Consider the following 15,033-nt stretch of genomic DNA (forward strand, 5'->3'; position numbering starts at 1 on the left):
TTTCCTCTTAAGATAACTTCCCCATCCCAGGTATCAGTAGAGTGAATCTGCTCTCAACTGCTTCTAAAGGATTTATATCCTTTGTTGAACAAGGAGACCAAAACTGTACACAGTACTCCAGATGTGGTCTCATTAATATTGTACAGCTGTAGCAAAACATCCCTACTTTTATATTCCATTCCCTTGCAATAAACAACAACATTCTATCAACATCCTGGAGGGTTACCATTGACCAGAAGCTGCACTGGGCTAACCATATAAATACTGTGGTTACAAGAGCAGGTCAGAGGCTAGGGATCCTGCAGCGACATAACTCACCTCCTGACTCCCCAAAGCCTGCACACTATCTACAAGGCACAAGTCAGGAGTGTGATGGAATACTCTCCACCTGCCTGGATAAGTGCAGCTCCAACAACAACATTCAAGAAGCTTGGCACCATCTAGGACAAAGCAGCCCACTTCTTATTTGTGGATGGAGTGCCACTCAGTTCCTCCACCACCAACGCATAGTGGCAGTAGTGTGTACCATCTACAAGATGCACTGCAGGAACTCACCAAGGCTCCTCAGACAGAACATTCCAAACCCACAGCTACTATCTAGAAGGACAAGAGCAGCAGATGCATGGGAACACCACCAAACCTGCAAGTTCCCCTCCAAGCCATACACCATCCTGACTTGGAAATATATCGCCATTCTTTCACTGCCGCTGGGTCAAAATCCTGGAACTCCTTTCCTAACAGCACTGTGGGTGTACCTTCACCACATGGACTGCAGCGGTTCAAGGCAGCAGCTCACCACCATCTTCTCAAGGACAATTAGGGATGGGCAATAAATGTTGGCCTAGCCAGTGATGCCCACATCCCATGAGTGAATTAAAAAAATCCACTTGTTTTTCTAATTACTGCTGTACCTGTCTACTAACCTTTTGCGATTCATGTACCAGGACACCCAGATCCTTCTGTACAGTAGGGTTCTGCAATCTCCCACCATTTAATTAATATGCTGCTTTTCTATTCTTCCTGCCAAAGTGGACAAGTTACATTTTCCCACCTTATACTCCATCTGACAAATTTTTGCCCACTCACTCAACCTGTCTATATCCCTTTGCAGGTTCCTTATGCCCACTTCACAACTTAATTTCCTACCTATCTTTTTGTGTCATCTGCAAATTTAGCAGCCATACATTTGGTGCCTCAATCCAAATCATCTATATATATTGGAAATAGTTGAGGCCACAGCACTGATCCCTGTGCCACTCCATTTGTCACACTCTTACCAACTGGAAAACTCATTTTATGCCTACTCTCCATTTCCTGTTAGCTAACCAATCTTCGATCCATGAGCTCTTATTTTGCGCAGTAACCTTTGATGTAGCATGTGATGTGGTTATAAGCTATGAAGTTACCTTTTGGTACAGCAACAAGGAGCAGAGTTGGTTTATCTTGATAAGTACTAGTCTTAAATGTTTTTGTCAGGGCTCATTATTTAAATGTTTCAGAAATGAGACTTACCATAAAATTTCTTGTGAATCATCATTACATGTCTTTTGCAGAGGGATACAAGGGTTGAGCGACTTGAGCTAAATGGGGAGAACCTGGGGTTGTTCTCCTCACACCAGAGAAGATTTAAGCCAGCTATAATAGAGGTGACCAAAATCACAAAGGGTTTGTTCCCATTGACAGAAGGATTGTCAACCAGAGGAGCTGTTTGTTAAAGTAATAGCAAAAGAGGCGAAATGGTGAAAATTTTTGATGCAGGGAATTACGACCTGGAATGCACTCTGAAACAGTGGTGCAAGCAGATTTAATAGTAATTTTCAAAAGAAACTTGGACAAATACTTGAAGGTGACAAATGCAGGGCTAGGAGGAAGGAGCTGGGACTAATTGGATAGTTTTTCCAAGAGTCAGCATAGACATGATGGGTTGAAAGGCTCTGTGACAACATGTTTCTATGGTGGACAATCACCATTAAATTACAATATGGCAACTGCAACAGGCTCCCATCAGGTTTCTCCAGGATATATCGTGCTTAGATGACATATTGCAAGCATACAGACTTTTAATGTAGAATAATTACACAAGACATTTCATAGAAAAAGAAGAAAGCTTATGTGGATGTGTAAAGGTTTCGTCACAGAGCTGATTTGAAATGTCTTTCAAAAGCATGGAAAAGTGTCAGTGAGGCTGAAGAGTTTAAGGACCGTATTTCAGAGAGGAGGGAAAAATGGCTGAAAGCTTCACCATGAAAGATGGAGCAAGGAATAGAGTTAAATGAGCAAAAGATGCTGGCAGTGGAGTTTTGGATGATTTAAAATTTATGGAAGATAAGCCTAGCTTGAAGACAACATAGAAAGCAGTGGGATCCATTATCTGACAGAAGCTAGTCTGTATTTTGAGTAATCTGTAATGAAAAGTGGCTCAAGGCCAGGCATAAAAAATCTACTTTATTGCGATTGGTGGGTAAAACGGGCACTTCAAAACTTGCCCTAGACCCTACAATAAAGAGAAATGTCACACAAACTACTGCCATGTGTGTCAATAAGAGGTTAAAATAAGTGTGTTAAAAAGGAAATGGTCACAATTACCTTCCCCACAACCATAGGAATGTGTACCCATTTAGCCTACTCCTGTAATGTTTGGAGTTGTCAAAGTCTATTTAAGACAAAATAAAAAAACTAGGATCCGAGTAAAAGAAAAGACAACTCCTTTGAAAGCTTAAGACAAAACATTATAGAATTACATAACCATTTTCCCTGTATTCTCCTATTATATATTATGGGCTAAAAAGACTTTTAAAATTTTCTTTGATGGGAAGGAGGAGAAAAGGAGGAATTAAGAAATCATTCTAAATTAGGCATTGTCATGACTATAACTGTCCATTTTGCATTGCAAGCTATACATTTTAAGTCATGAGAGCTGCAGAGATTGAAAATAATTAGCAAGACTCCAAGAAGTGTATTAATCTGAAAAATCATTAGCCAACAATTTTGAATGGAAACATTCAAATTCAAGCTTTAGTTTTGAAGAGTGCAAACATGATTTGTTTTAATCCTTGCATAACAGGATTTTCTTTTTTAAAAACTAGTGTAGAGGTTGTACCAAAAAATAATTTACTAAATGCGGCTGTGACTATGACAACTTGGAGAAATAACATTAAGAATCTACAGTCTAAGGCAAGGGACACTTCAATGGCTGCATGCACTTGCCCCTCACAAAGGCTACTTTCTCTTAGATATTAATGCTGAATGCAGATCTTTTAAAGGTTACAAGAACTTGTGGATATACATTAAAACTGGTGAAAAGAAAGTTCAGCGCAGTTGGCAAAACATTTTTATGCAAACAGTAAAGATAAGGTAGCATTAATGATAAGGTGAAGGTAAGATCGTGATGGCAAAAACCTTTGATTAACTTAGACAATCAGATCTTGTGATGGGGAATTCTGGGTTTTATGCTGGATGGACGAGCTAAGATGGGCCAAGTGATCTCTCTCACCTGTTTACAAATTTTTGGGCGAATTCAGCGAATACTGTATATAGCACAAACAGAAATGAAATTTTAGTAATCTTTATACAAATGGAATTTTTAAATATGTGCACTGTGACAGAAAACTATGAAGCACATCCCCAGTCTACAAACTTCAAAAATCTTTATTTGTCCAATGTGTCTCTATTCTTTCCTCTAAAGTTTATTTCCTGCATGTTTCAGTTACCTGGGTGGGAGGGGGTAAGGGAGCAGAGGTGGAAGGAGTCTGCTGATTGTTTTACACATTTTGAACATTTTTATCTCCTAAACAAAAACAGAATTACCTGGAAAAACTCAGCAGGTCTGGCAGCATCGGTGCCTACATCCGTGATTCCTCTGACACCTTACGTCACATCAACAATTTCCAGTTCCCTGGCCCCAACCGCTTCCTCTTCACCATGGATGTCCAATCCCTCTACACCTCCATCCCCCACCAGGATGGTCTGAGGGCCCTTAGCTTCTTCCTTGAACAGAGGCCCCAACAATCCCCATCCACCACTACTCTCCTCCGTCTGGCTGAACTTGTTCTCACACTGAACGATTTCTCCTTTAACTCCTCTCACTTCCTCCAAATAAAAGGTGTGGCTATGGGTACCCGCATGGGCCCCAGCTATGCCTGTCTCTTTATGGGGTATGTGGAACATTTCTTGTTCTAGTCTTAGTCCGGCCCCCTCCCACAACTCTTTCTCCGGTACATCGATGATTACTTCGGTGCTGCTTCATGCTCTCGTCGGGACCTGGAAAAATTTATTAATTTTGCTTCCAATCTCCACCCCTCCATCATTTTCACATGGTCCATCTCTGACACTTCTCTTCCCTTCCTTGACCTCTCTGTCTCAATTTCTGATGATAGACTGTCCACCAATATCCATTACAAGCCTACCGACTCCCACAGCTACCTCGACTACACCCCGCTTCTTGTAAAGACTCCATCCCATTCTCTCAGTTCCTTCGCCTCCGTCGCATCTGTCCTGATGACGCTACCTTCAAAAACAGCTCCTCTGACATGTCCTCCTTCTTCCTTAACCGAGGTTTTCCATCCACGGTCGTTGACAGGGCCCTCAACCGTGTCCGGCCCATATCCCGCGCATCCTCCCTCACGCCTTCTCCTCCTTCCCAGAAACATGACAGGGTCCCCCTTGTCCTCACTTATCACCCCACCAGCCTCCGCATTCAAAGGATCATCCTCCGCCATTTCCGCCAACTCCAGCATGATGCCACCACCAAACATATCTTCCCTTCACCCCCCCTGACGGCATTCCGTAGGGATCGTTCCCTCCGGGACACCCTGGTCCACTCCTCCATCACCCCCTACTCCTCAATCCCCACTTATGGCACCTCCCCATGCCCACGCAGAAGATGCAACACCTGCCCCTTCACTTCCTCTCTCCTCACCGTCCAAGGGCCCAAACACTCCTTTCAAGTGAAGCAGCATTTCACTTGCATTTCCCCTAACTTAGTCTACTGCATTCGTTGCTCCCAATGCGGTCTCCTCTACATTGGAGAGACCAAACGCAAACTGGGCGACCGTTTTGCGGAACACCTGCGGTCTGTCCGCAAGAAAGACCCAAACCTCCCTGTCGCTTGCCATTTTAACACTCCACCCTGTTCTCTTGCCCACATGTCTGTCCTTGGCTTGCTGCATTGTTCCAGTGAAGCCCAACGCAAACTGGAGGAACAGCACCTCATCTTCCGACTAGGCACTTTACAGCCTTCCGGGCTCAATATTGAATTCAACAACTTTAGATCTTAAACTCCCCCTCCCCCCATTCCCACCCCGTTTCTCCCCCCCCCTCCCTTTTTTTTTCAATAATTTATATAGATTCTTCTTTCCCCACCTATTTCCATTATTTTTAAATCTAAAACTAAAACCTTGTTAGTCTGTCCACCCCACCCCCACTAGAGCTGTACTTTGAGTATCCTGTCTTCCATTCTTAATTAGCACTTTTCTTAGACAAATATCACCACCTTCAACACCTCTTTGACCCTTTTGTCTGTGACATCTTTTGATTATCTGCTCCTATCACTGCTTATCTCCACAATCACCACACCCTCAACGACTCTCTTCACCCCCCCCCCACCCCCACCCCACCTTAAACCAGTTTATATTTCTCCCTTCTCCTAACTATGCTTCAGTTCTGCCGAAGGGCCATGAAGGCTCGAAACGTTAACTGATTTCTTCTCAGCCGATGCTGCCAGACCTGCTGAGTTTTTCCAAGTAATTCTGTTTTTGTTTTGGATTTCCAGCATCCGCAGTAGCTTTTAGCTTTTTGTTTTTATTTTTATCTCCTAGTCTATCTGGTGCCTCACTTTTAATAGTCTTCTTGTTTTGCTATTTTTTATTTCTCTACCACAGTAGCAGGTTTTAAATCTTAAGCTGATCGGTGTTTTTATATTTCACATATTGGAAATTAAATTTTGAAAGCAAATCCATGATCTTCAACTTTAACTGGGTTAATGCAAGGACAATATTGGGTATCACTGGACAAGGGTTTCAAGTTCCATTGGAGGGTGGGGCCAATTCTTTCAAAGACCTTGAAGGGGAAAAAAAAGAGGTTAGATTTGAGTCCCAGCATTTTTCTTTGTGCTCCGCCAGGACTACGGCATAAAAGATCAAAACGCTACTCAATTATCTTTTACATTACAATCAGGAGGGGCGGGGAGAGGGAAAGTAAGTAAGGGGAGAGTTCGAAAGAGAGAAAACACAGGAGGACAGGATAAAGAGAGAAGAAGCAAGAGGGCAGGAAAGAGGTGGCGAGAAAATCAGATGAGCAGGAAAGATGAATTATTTTACCAAAAAAGGGAAAGGAGGTTGCATTTTGAAAGGAAAGGAACAGAGAAAGCAAGCACATGTTAGTAAAATAACGACAAAGGAGAGCAAGAGAGAGCGCGAAAAAACACAGAAGATGGAAATGGTGCACACCAATGACACCATAAAGATTGGGACATTCTTACAGCTCATTCAGGGTCCACTATTTGTGACACACTCTTCTGGTTCATTGTTTCAACCAAGATTGGCACCCTTACACTATAACAAATTGTTTTTTTGAAACTCTAAACCTATGCTCCATTTAACTGACAAATTTTATCAAGTTGATTAAGTGATGCGCTATAAACTATAGTTAAACATTACAGAATTGCTAAACTAAAAAAAAGCTCGAGATTAAAAGGAAATTTACTTAAAATTCAAGAGGAAACTATGTGGCTAATAGGCTATCATACTATCATTTAACCGCTGAAGCCCTAGGTTTGTGTGCAATAAACGTGTGTTAGGATGAAAAGTCTCCTCTTTAAAAAAATATTAAGGATTCCTACTTGAAAAGAGTTTGGATAGTTTCCATGTTAACTAACCCAAAATACATATCGCCAGCAACTGTGCACCATTTGACAAAATTGAGTGTGGTAAATACAAAATATTATACTGGGTACATAAGTGTATTCGATACTGACAAAATTGGAAAAGCTATCCCCAAATATTCATTATGGGTTCTACTACTGGACAAATTAGCTTCCATTAAGTGAATTTCTGGTTACACTCTAAACCTTACACATGCAAGAGTCTCCTCAATACACATTGCACCCTTATCGCAGACATTAGTTTGGGCAGCTAACCAAACAAAAACATGCATTTGTTAAGTCTCAAAGGTTGCTTAGTAGAAGAAAGACATGAAGTTAAAGGTATACTGTAGTACAGCTTACTTTGTCTAAGGAATAAGTTTACAATTCAGTATAGACCCTACATCACTCTAGTTTCAATTACAATATATAATTTAATACATGATGATGTCAGAACACTTTCGGCACTAAGGGATCTGGCATTAAATTAACTTGCTTCATAATGAAGTACATATTTCATAGATGAGGATAAATTCATGTATACCTTTGGACTGAGTTGCGATGGACGGTGTCTCTTTTTCACTTCTATCCAAGGATCAGATTCCAGATCAGGCAAACTTGTAGAAAGTCCCTTAGACATTGTCTGGAGGTTATTGGTTTCAACATTTTTCTTTGCGTCAACAGGACTTCCCACCCTAGGAGAGCTAGGAGCAGATTCTGAAAGTCACAAAAGACAAAATACTTTACAATAACATTTCTTGCCACATTGCATAGGATTAATTACTTACAAATACACAATCTACAGGCTACAAGCAGGCCATTTGGCACAAGTCGTCTATGGCAGTGTTATACTCCACATTAGTCTCCTCTAATTGTAATTACCTCTACACACTGTCCATATCTTTCTGTTCCTGCTCCCTCAAGTATGCAATAAGCCTCAACTGTGTCAATGCAACCTACTTCAGCCTTTTCTTGTGGCAAGTTTTACATTCTTACCATTCCATCAAAAAATATCAAATCCTTTTAGGTGTTTTGCTAGATCAATTAGTGGCTGTTCTATATTTATGCCCCCTTGTTCAATACTCACCAACAAGTGGAGACCCTTTCTCTATGTCAAAAACCTATATTGATATAACATCTTTAACATGATAAAATCTCAAAGCGCTTCACAAGAGCATTATCAAACAAAATTTGACATCTGCATAAGGAAATATTAGGGCAGCTGACCAAAAATTTGGTCTAGCTGTTAGATTTTAAGGAATTTCTTGAGAAGAGGAAGAAAGGCAGGGAGGTTTAGGAGGGTATTCCAGAGCTAAGGGCATTGGCAACTTAAGACACACTCAAGAGGTGAGAGCAATTAAAATTGGCCAGCATTGGATGAGCACAGATAGCTGGGGGTAGAAGGGCAAGAGGAAATTAGAGAGCTAGGAAGGAGCAAGCTCATGGAGGGATTTGAAAACAAGGGTGAGAATTTTTAAACTGAGGTGTTGCTTAACTAAGAACCAGTGTAGACTAGGGAGCACAGGAGTGGTGGGTGAAAAGGATTTGGTGAGAGTTAGGACATGACCAGCAGCTTTGGATAACCATAAGTTCATGGAGGGTAAAACATGGGAGACCAGCCAGGCATACACTGCAAGGTTTGGATCTAAAGGCAACTGGAGGCGAGGGTGGAGGAGACAGCAGAAAAATTTAAGATGACGGTTTGGAGCAAAGAAGGGGCTCTTACAGGTTTTTGAACATCAGCCCGATAGAACATAAATTTTAAAGAGATCTCTTATTCTCTTTTCCAGAGAAAAGAGCCCCAGAGCTAAAGCAGCATGTAACCAAAAGAGTGCAACATTAACTGAATGCATCTATAACATCATGGGAAGTTTGGAATTTGGAGAGAGTAGAAATTTGGTGAAGGGGAACTGCTTCTTTTTGCCTTTAACATTGGGGTTTGTGTAAGCTTAAGGCATAGAGTTGCAGAGTTAAACAGCATATGAGAGCCAGCAGCAGCAAGGCCTATTAGAATCAGAGGCACAGACACCAAACAGGGAAAAAAAAACTTGAGAAGTTGCATCATAATCAGCACTGAGTTTGCAACAGTGCAAGTATCTTACAATTAATAATTATTATTGATAAGTGCTTTTAGTGGTTAATGTTTGATTTACTAAACAGTTAAATAGCCTTAAAGCTAACAAAAATCTGTAAATAAATATAGACTAAGATGTGGCAGGACAGGTCGTGTTTCTAGACTGCAGTACGTGGGAGTTGGTGGATCACAGCGAGACTATCCTACTATAACAAATCTGGAGACAATGTCTTTCAGGTTTATATTCATTTAGCTGGAGCGCAGATTAGTTGCAGATACTCTGACATAAGAGGTGGGGTAGGAGCGTCTGGAAAGTTTGCTCCAGACAACGATAACACCCCTGAGAAAGGTACAAGATCAGAACTCCAATGTGCTACTGATAACATGCAGAGTAAAGGTAACCTAGATGAGATGATTCACAAAAACAGATCCTATCAATAGGTACAGTGTACTTGCTACCCACGAGGATAAGGATGAAGACCGCTGAAGGGCAGCCAGAATGCTGACCATGGCACCTTGGAGTTAAGAGGTTGTCCAAAGGGAAGAGCAGATGAAAACCTAATGTGATAGTCATAAGGATTCAATAATTAGGGATACAGACAGCATCTTTTGTAAGTAGGATCAAATGATATGGTATAATGCCTGAGTGTGCGGCAGAGCCAAATTCAAGCACGGCTTTCAAAGGAGAACTGGATCATTTTCAGAAGAGGAAAATGTTGCAAGTATACTAGGAAAAGGCAAAGGAGTGGCATTGTTTTTGCAGAGAGCAGTACAGACACGACAGGCTGAATGGCCTCCTGTGTTGTAACCATTCTACGATTCTATGTCCACTAATTCCTTATTTTAATTTATAACATCATGATGGTCAGTTTTTGAGGGCCCACATTACTCTTAAACAACCTCCCCTTTTCTTCCTGGACAACTTTAAAAGTTGTGCTGATTTTGATACCCTTGCAAGTTTCTTTTCAGGCTTCCTTTCCATAGCTCTGCTTTGACTCTAATCATCTAAAAGTTTGATTTTGGCAAGCAGAACTCTTTCTCCTTAGGAGGATAAGCTAGTTCTGTATAATGTTAAAATTTTGTTTCGAACACCTCCCAGTGTTTTTTTTTGTCATTTATACCGATAACAGATTTGCCCAATTAAGTTGGCCTTGCCTAAATCTAGAATCTTAGTAGCTGTCCGATGTTTCTCTCTTTTAAACACTGAAATGCCAATCATATTATGGTGACTTTCAGATAAATGTCCGGCACTGTTAGGCTGTTGGCTAAATCTAGCTCATTACTCATTATTAAATCTAATATGACCACCCCCCTCATTAATTCTAGGAAATATTGGTCCGGATTTCACATGAAGATGTTGGCCCTGCCCACCGGCCAGAAAGTCAGGGCAAGCCTGGAAGCCATGACTCAAATTGATGAGGTTCAGGTAATTAGTTGCTAAAAGTCATAGCTTCCGCCCCGCTGAGGTGGAAATGTCCTGCCTCCAAAGTTGCCTGCCAATTAGAGGACCGACAGCTCCTCAGTCCTGGGATGCCAGAGGAGCGGTGGTCAGGGCTGAGGCTGCAGCAGGCCCAGAAGAGAGCCAACTATGATTGGGGACTGCCTGGGCCGATCGGGCAGGCCCCAGTGAAGTGTAGGGGGACAGTAGGGAAAGAGGATGGCATGCCAGACACCCTAAAGAAACCAATATTGAATCAAGGACGGGGACTGACCAAAGTTAACTTAAGCAAATTAATAGCAATGAAAAAAATGGCACAAAAGTGTCTCAAATCCCCAGGACCACTTTTTAAAATCACAATGTTTTAAAGGAAAAAAAAGTGGGAGCATTTTAGGTGCCTGAACTATGATTTTCAAAAATAACAGAAAATACCGGAAATACTTAGGTCAGGCAGCACCTGTGGAGACAGAAATAAAATTAATGTTTCAAGTTGATTAACCTTTGTCACAACGCCCAATGACCCCAACATTAACACTGTTTCTCTCTCCATCGGGATTGCCTGACCAGAATGTTTCCTACATTTCTTGTTTTATTTCAAATTCTCAGCACCTACAATTATTCTGCATTTTCATGGTCTTCTAAAATTCTCAATTCAGGAACCATTCCTTTAGATTGGAAAATTATATGACACACTGCTATTTAAAAGACGACGAGAGAAAGATACCAGGTTCCTAACATCTATTTTCAGGGAATTACTAGAGTCATAATTAAGTATGGAGTAACTGAATACCTGGAAAATTTTCAACTGATAAGAGAAGAACCAGCATCATGAATTTTTTTGAAGAGATGGCTAAAGTAACGGACAGAGGAATGTCTATGGGTGTTATTTACAGCAAGTTTTTTTTACATTGCATTGCCTTTACATTGCCTTGTTTCACTTTAACACCTGTCACTAAATGGGGCCTGTATTCTCGTTTAGAGCTGCAAATTTTGTTCTAAAGGCATTTTACACCAGTCTGAAGGAGGGCACGTGACCCGATTGGCACCATTTTGGAATGGCCTTTCATACTCCCTGCTGACCCTCCGGTTCACGACCCCCCCGGCTCCCTGACCCACTAGTGGTAAGGATGATAGGCAGATACTCTAACTGACAGGGTGTGACGAGTGGCATCCCGCAAGAATCCATGTTGGGGCCTCAACTATTCACTGTATTCATTTAACGACTAGGTGACGGAATAGAAAGCTACGTATCCAAGTTTGCACATGACACAAAAATAAGCATCGTTGTAAGTAGTATAGATGGAACCATAAAATTACTAATTGACATTAATAGATTAAGTTAACTGGACAGAATTGTGGCAAATAGATTTCCATATAGCCAAGTGCGAGATCATCCACTTTGGACCTGAAAAGGATAAAAGAGTACTTTCTAAATGGTAAAAAGCTAGAAGCTGTGAAAGTCCAGAGAAACTTATAGGGGCATATACATAGATCATTAAAATGTCATGCAAAGATCCAAAAAAAAATCAAACAAGTGAATCTAATGTCAACCTTTATTTCTAGAGGATTGGAATATCAAGGCTCAGAAGTCCTGCTGCTATTCAAAGCCCTCGTTAGACCATGCTAGTTAGTTCTATCTCAGGAAAGATATATTGGTTTTGAGGAGAGTGCAGCCAGGTTCACTTGAATGATACCTGGACTCCAAGGGTTAAATTACAAGGACAGTACACAAACTAGGTTTGCATTCCTTGTAACTTAGAGATTAAAGGGTGATTTGATTCAAGTTTTCAAAATATTAAAAGGGAACAGATATGGTAGGTATGAGAAAAACAATTTTGCTGGTTAGGGAGTCTCAGACTAGGGAACATAGCAAAAATTAGAGGCAGGACTCTCAGGAGTGAACTTGATGCTGGGTCAATTAAACCACACCCCCCCCACCCAAAACCCCGAGATTGATAGATTTCTGTTAACCAAAAGTATTGAGGGATATGGAAACGCACATACATGGAGTTAGCTCACAAATCAGCCATAAGCCCATTAAATGGTGGAATAGGCTCACGAGTTTAAATTTTAAAGTTTAACTCCTGTTCCCATGTTCCTATCCATTTTTTTTCCATGTTCCTTTCCATATTTTTTTTCCCTATCAGTCAAATCCCCATGTAAATCTTGCCTGCACTTTCTCCAGTGCTTCAATATCCTTTTAGTAAAAATCCCAGAGCACGCAAATATTTAAGAATTGATCAGTTTTAAACTTCCAAAACACAATGGTGCAAGTAGTGAAGTCTGTCTTACATACAACTACAAAGAGATCAAGCGTCTAGTGTCTGAGATAGTCCTGAAGCTGATCAGCAGAAAGTCATAGTTTTTTTTAAAACCGCTGAAATTGGCACCTCCAGTGCTGCAATTACCCCAAAGAATTTGATTCAGTTACTGTACTTCTCTAATTGAACTATTTCATCAGCCTTTTTGATTAGACCATGAAAAAGCATCAAAAAGCCAGCAAGACCAGTCTGACAGAGTTGCACTTTTGTTTCAGACCATCTCCTTCTCCCAGCTGAGGGAGGAAGCACAATGCTGGTACACAGCAGCAAGGGAGGGGAAGAGAGAGTTTAAAAAAAAAATGCATAAACTAGTTGAGAAATTCGCCAAAACTTTTTGAATATAAAAATGAAAATATTAGGAATGTTTGTTAACCACACTCTTGTGACAAACATATAAAGGAAGAATGTCCAATACTGAACTACTATTTTCCTTCTTCAATATTTGCCCTGTCACCATGGCCACTTGCCTCCATATATTCTTTTTCAGCAGTAAGGGAAGGCGACTTCCAAGGCCAATGCCTGTCCTTCCTTAGCCTATAGCAAGCATACGTGCTGTAGGGTAAAGACAGATAAAGTGTCAGTTTACACTAAATTGAGGCATGTTACTTTGCTGGTTCATGTCCAATAGCCTTGCTGTGGACTGCGATATTTGGGGCTGCAAGTTGAGACACTAATGCAAGCACTCAAACCAGAGGTGACAACATAAAGGCACAGCAGCAGTCAACTGCCTGATACTCAAGTTGCGTGCATTACCAATTTGGATATTGGACTAGTATTTGAACTAAAAGATTTACAGTATGCTTACCAGTTTGAGAGCCATACATCTGTCCAGGTACAAATTCTGGACAGTTAATTAAACGGGAGAAGTCAGTTCTTGGAATGTCAGAAACAGGTGGGCCTGGAATAGGCCATTTTTCAGGACTCTCTTTTTTCCTCATTTTCTGGTCCACGATTTGTACCTCCGTACTCCCTTTTAAAGCCTAATTGATTTTGAAAATACAGCAATAGCATTGGTAAAGAGACTAGAAGATTTTTATAACATACCACCTTAGTTAATACATAATAAATGCAAAAGTTCAGAATAATCTATCAGGCAGTAGGTGGAAAAGGCCTGGAATTATTCAAAATACAATTAGATAATATGATGAGTTAAATGTACCAGAAAAACAAGTTTCCAGATGCATGCTCTTATTTCTGATTTTTGTTATTTGTCTGCTCTGAAGCATATTTCAGTGCTATGCTATTTTTCTTCATTTTTTCTGATGCATTGTGCCATACAACTTCTTAACTATAATTAGAGAATTTAAACCCCTCCTCCTCCAAAACATGAATTACAAGAAATCACATTCACATGTCTTGAAGACTCCTTTCTCTGCTTTAAATTCATAAAGTAAATAAATTGGACAAGGTGTTTGTTATTGCAAGAGTCTAATTTTTGACACTGACTTTATCCAATGAGCTTTCAGAATAATCTTTTCAGAAATACATTCTAGAATTTATCCTGCAATTCTGTAAACTCCATCTCTTAACATTTTACATTACTATTACAAATATGGTCTGCTTTCTTCTTTGAAATGAGTTTAACCTCCATATACAAACTAAGATAGCCTAAAAAAGCCTCCCAACAATTTCAATCAGTCAATGTACTTCAGTTGCACAGAAGTCCTGATTGTAAACTATGCCCATGATTCTCTATTTGGAAGTGAAAGAATCTAAAGCTGCAAAATCACTGAAAGCTAATGGGGGAGAAGCTCCAAGTAACTCAAAATCAGAAACAAAGGACAAGGCTGTAGCAAGAGCTTGTTATATGGAAATCAAAACTTATCAAAAAATGAGGAGGGCTATGGTAAGCAATCAAAATCCTTCAACTTGAACTGTCATAATTAGGAGCTCACAATGTTATGAGAAAAAATTAGTAAGGCATGACAGACCCTATATGCTTAGGCCAATGGGCACCATTTGTACTGGTCCTGCAGTTAAATTGAAACAGTGCTGCTCCAGACAGCTATCCTGTAAGCTTCTAAAAAGCCTGCACACGTTTGCCCAAGAAGCATCATATACTTAAGTAGAGGTGTCCTGCTAGGTTTAACTATTTTTTTATTCCATGGGGAGATTGTGGGTTTTCACTAATCCTAAGTAAGTATAGGATTTTGAACGCTGTTAGTCAACCCCCTACACACATAGAAGTCTCATGCTTTGTACAACTTAAATACTGAAATCCCTTACTCCAAACATGCAGAAAACCTAAAATTCAGCATAAAACAGGGTGGGAATCGATTGATGTCAGGGAGTTGAGCATAAGCTACCCTCTGCAGGACAAGAATGAAACAAATATTGGATC

General features: G+C 40.5%; 1 protein-coding gene across 5 annotated transcripts in view; it reads right to left on the reverse strand.

Annotated features, from left to right (window-relative positions):
* Window positions 1-15,033, reverse strand: part of LOC144679143 (la-related protein 1B-like) — a 102,978-nt gene that overhangs the window by 32,458 nt on the left and 55,487 nt on the right. For 4 of the 5 annotated variants that reach the window (XM_078539525.1, XM_078539507.1, XM_078539516.1 and 1 more), the window contains 2 exons: window positions 13,498-13,672; window positions 7,404-7,576 (listed from right to left, as the gene is read on the reverse strand). In XM_078539525.1, coding sequence (XP_078395651.1) covers window positions 7,404-7,576; window positions 13,498-13,672 — 348 coding nt within the window. Of the gene's footprint in view, window positions 1-7,403; window positions 7,577-13,159; window positions 13,245-13,497; window positions 13,673-15,033 lie in introns of all 5 variants that reach the window. The other variant, XR_013576257.1, reaches the window with a different exon arrangement.

Source organism: Cetorhinus maximus, chromosome 1 (genome assembly GCF_964194155.1).
Source record: "Cetorhinus maximus chromosome 1, sCetMax3.hap1.1, whole genome shotgun sequence".
NCBI lineage: Eukaryota > Metazoa > Chordata > Chondrichthyes > Lamniformes > Cetorhinidae > Cetorhinus > Cetorhinus maximus.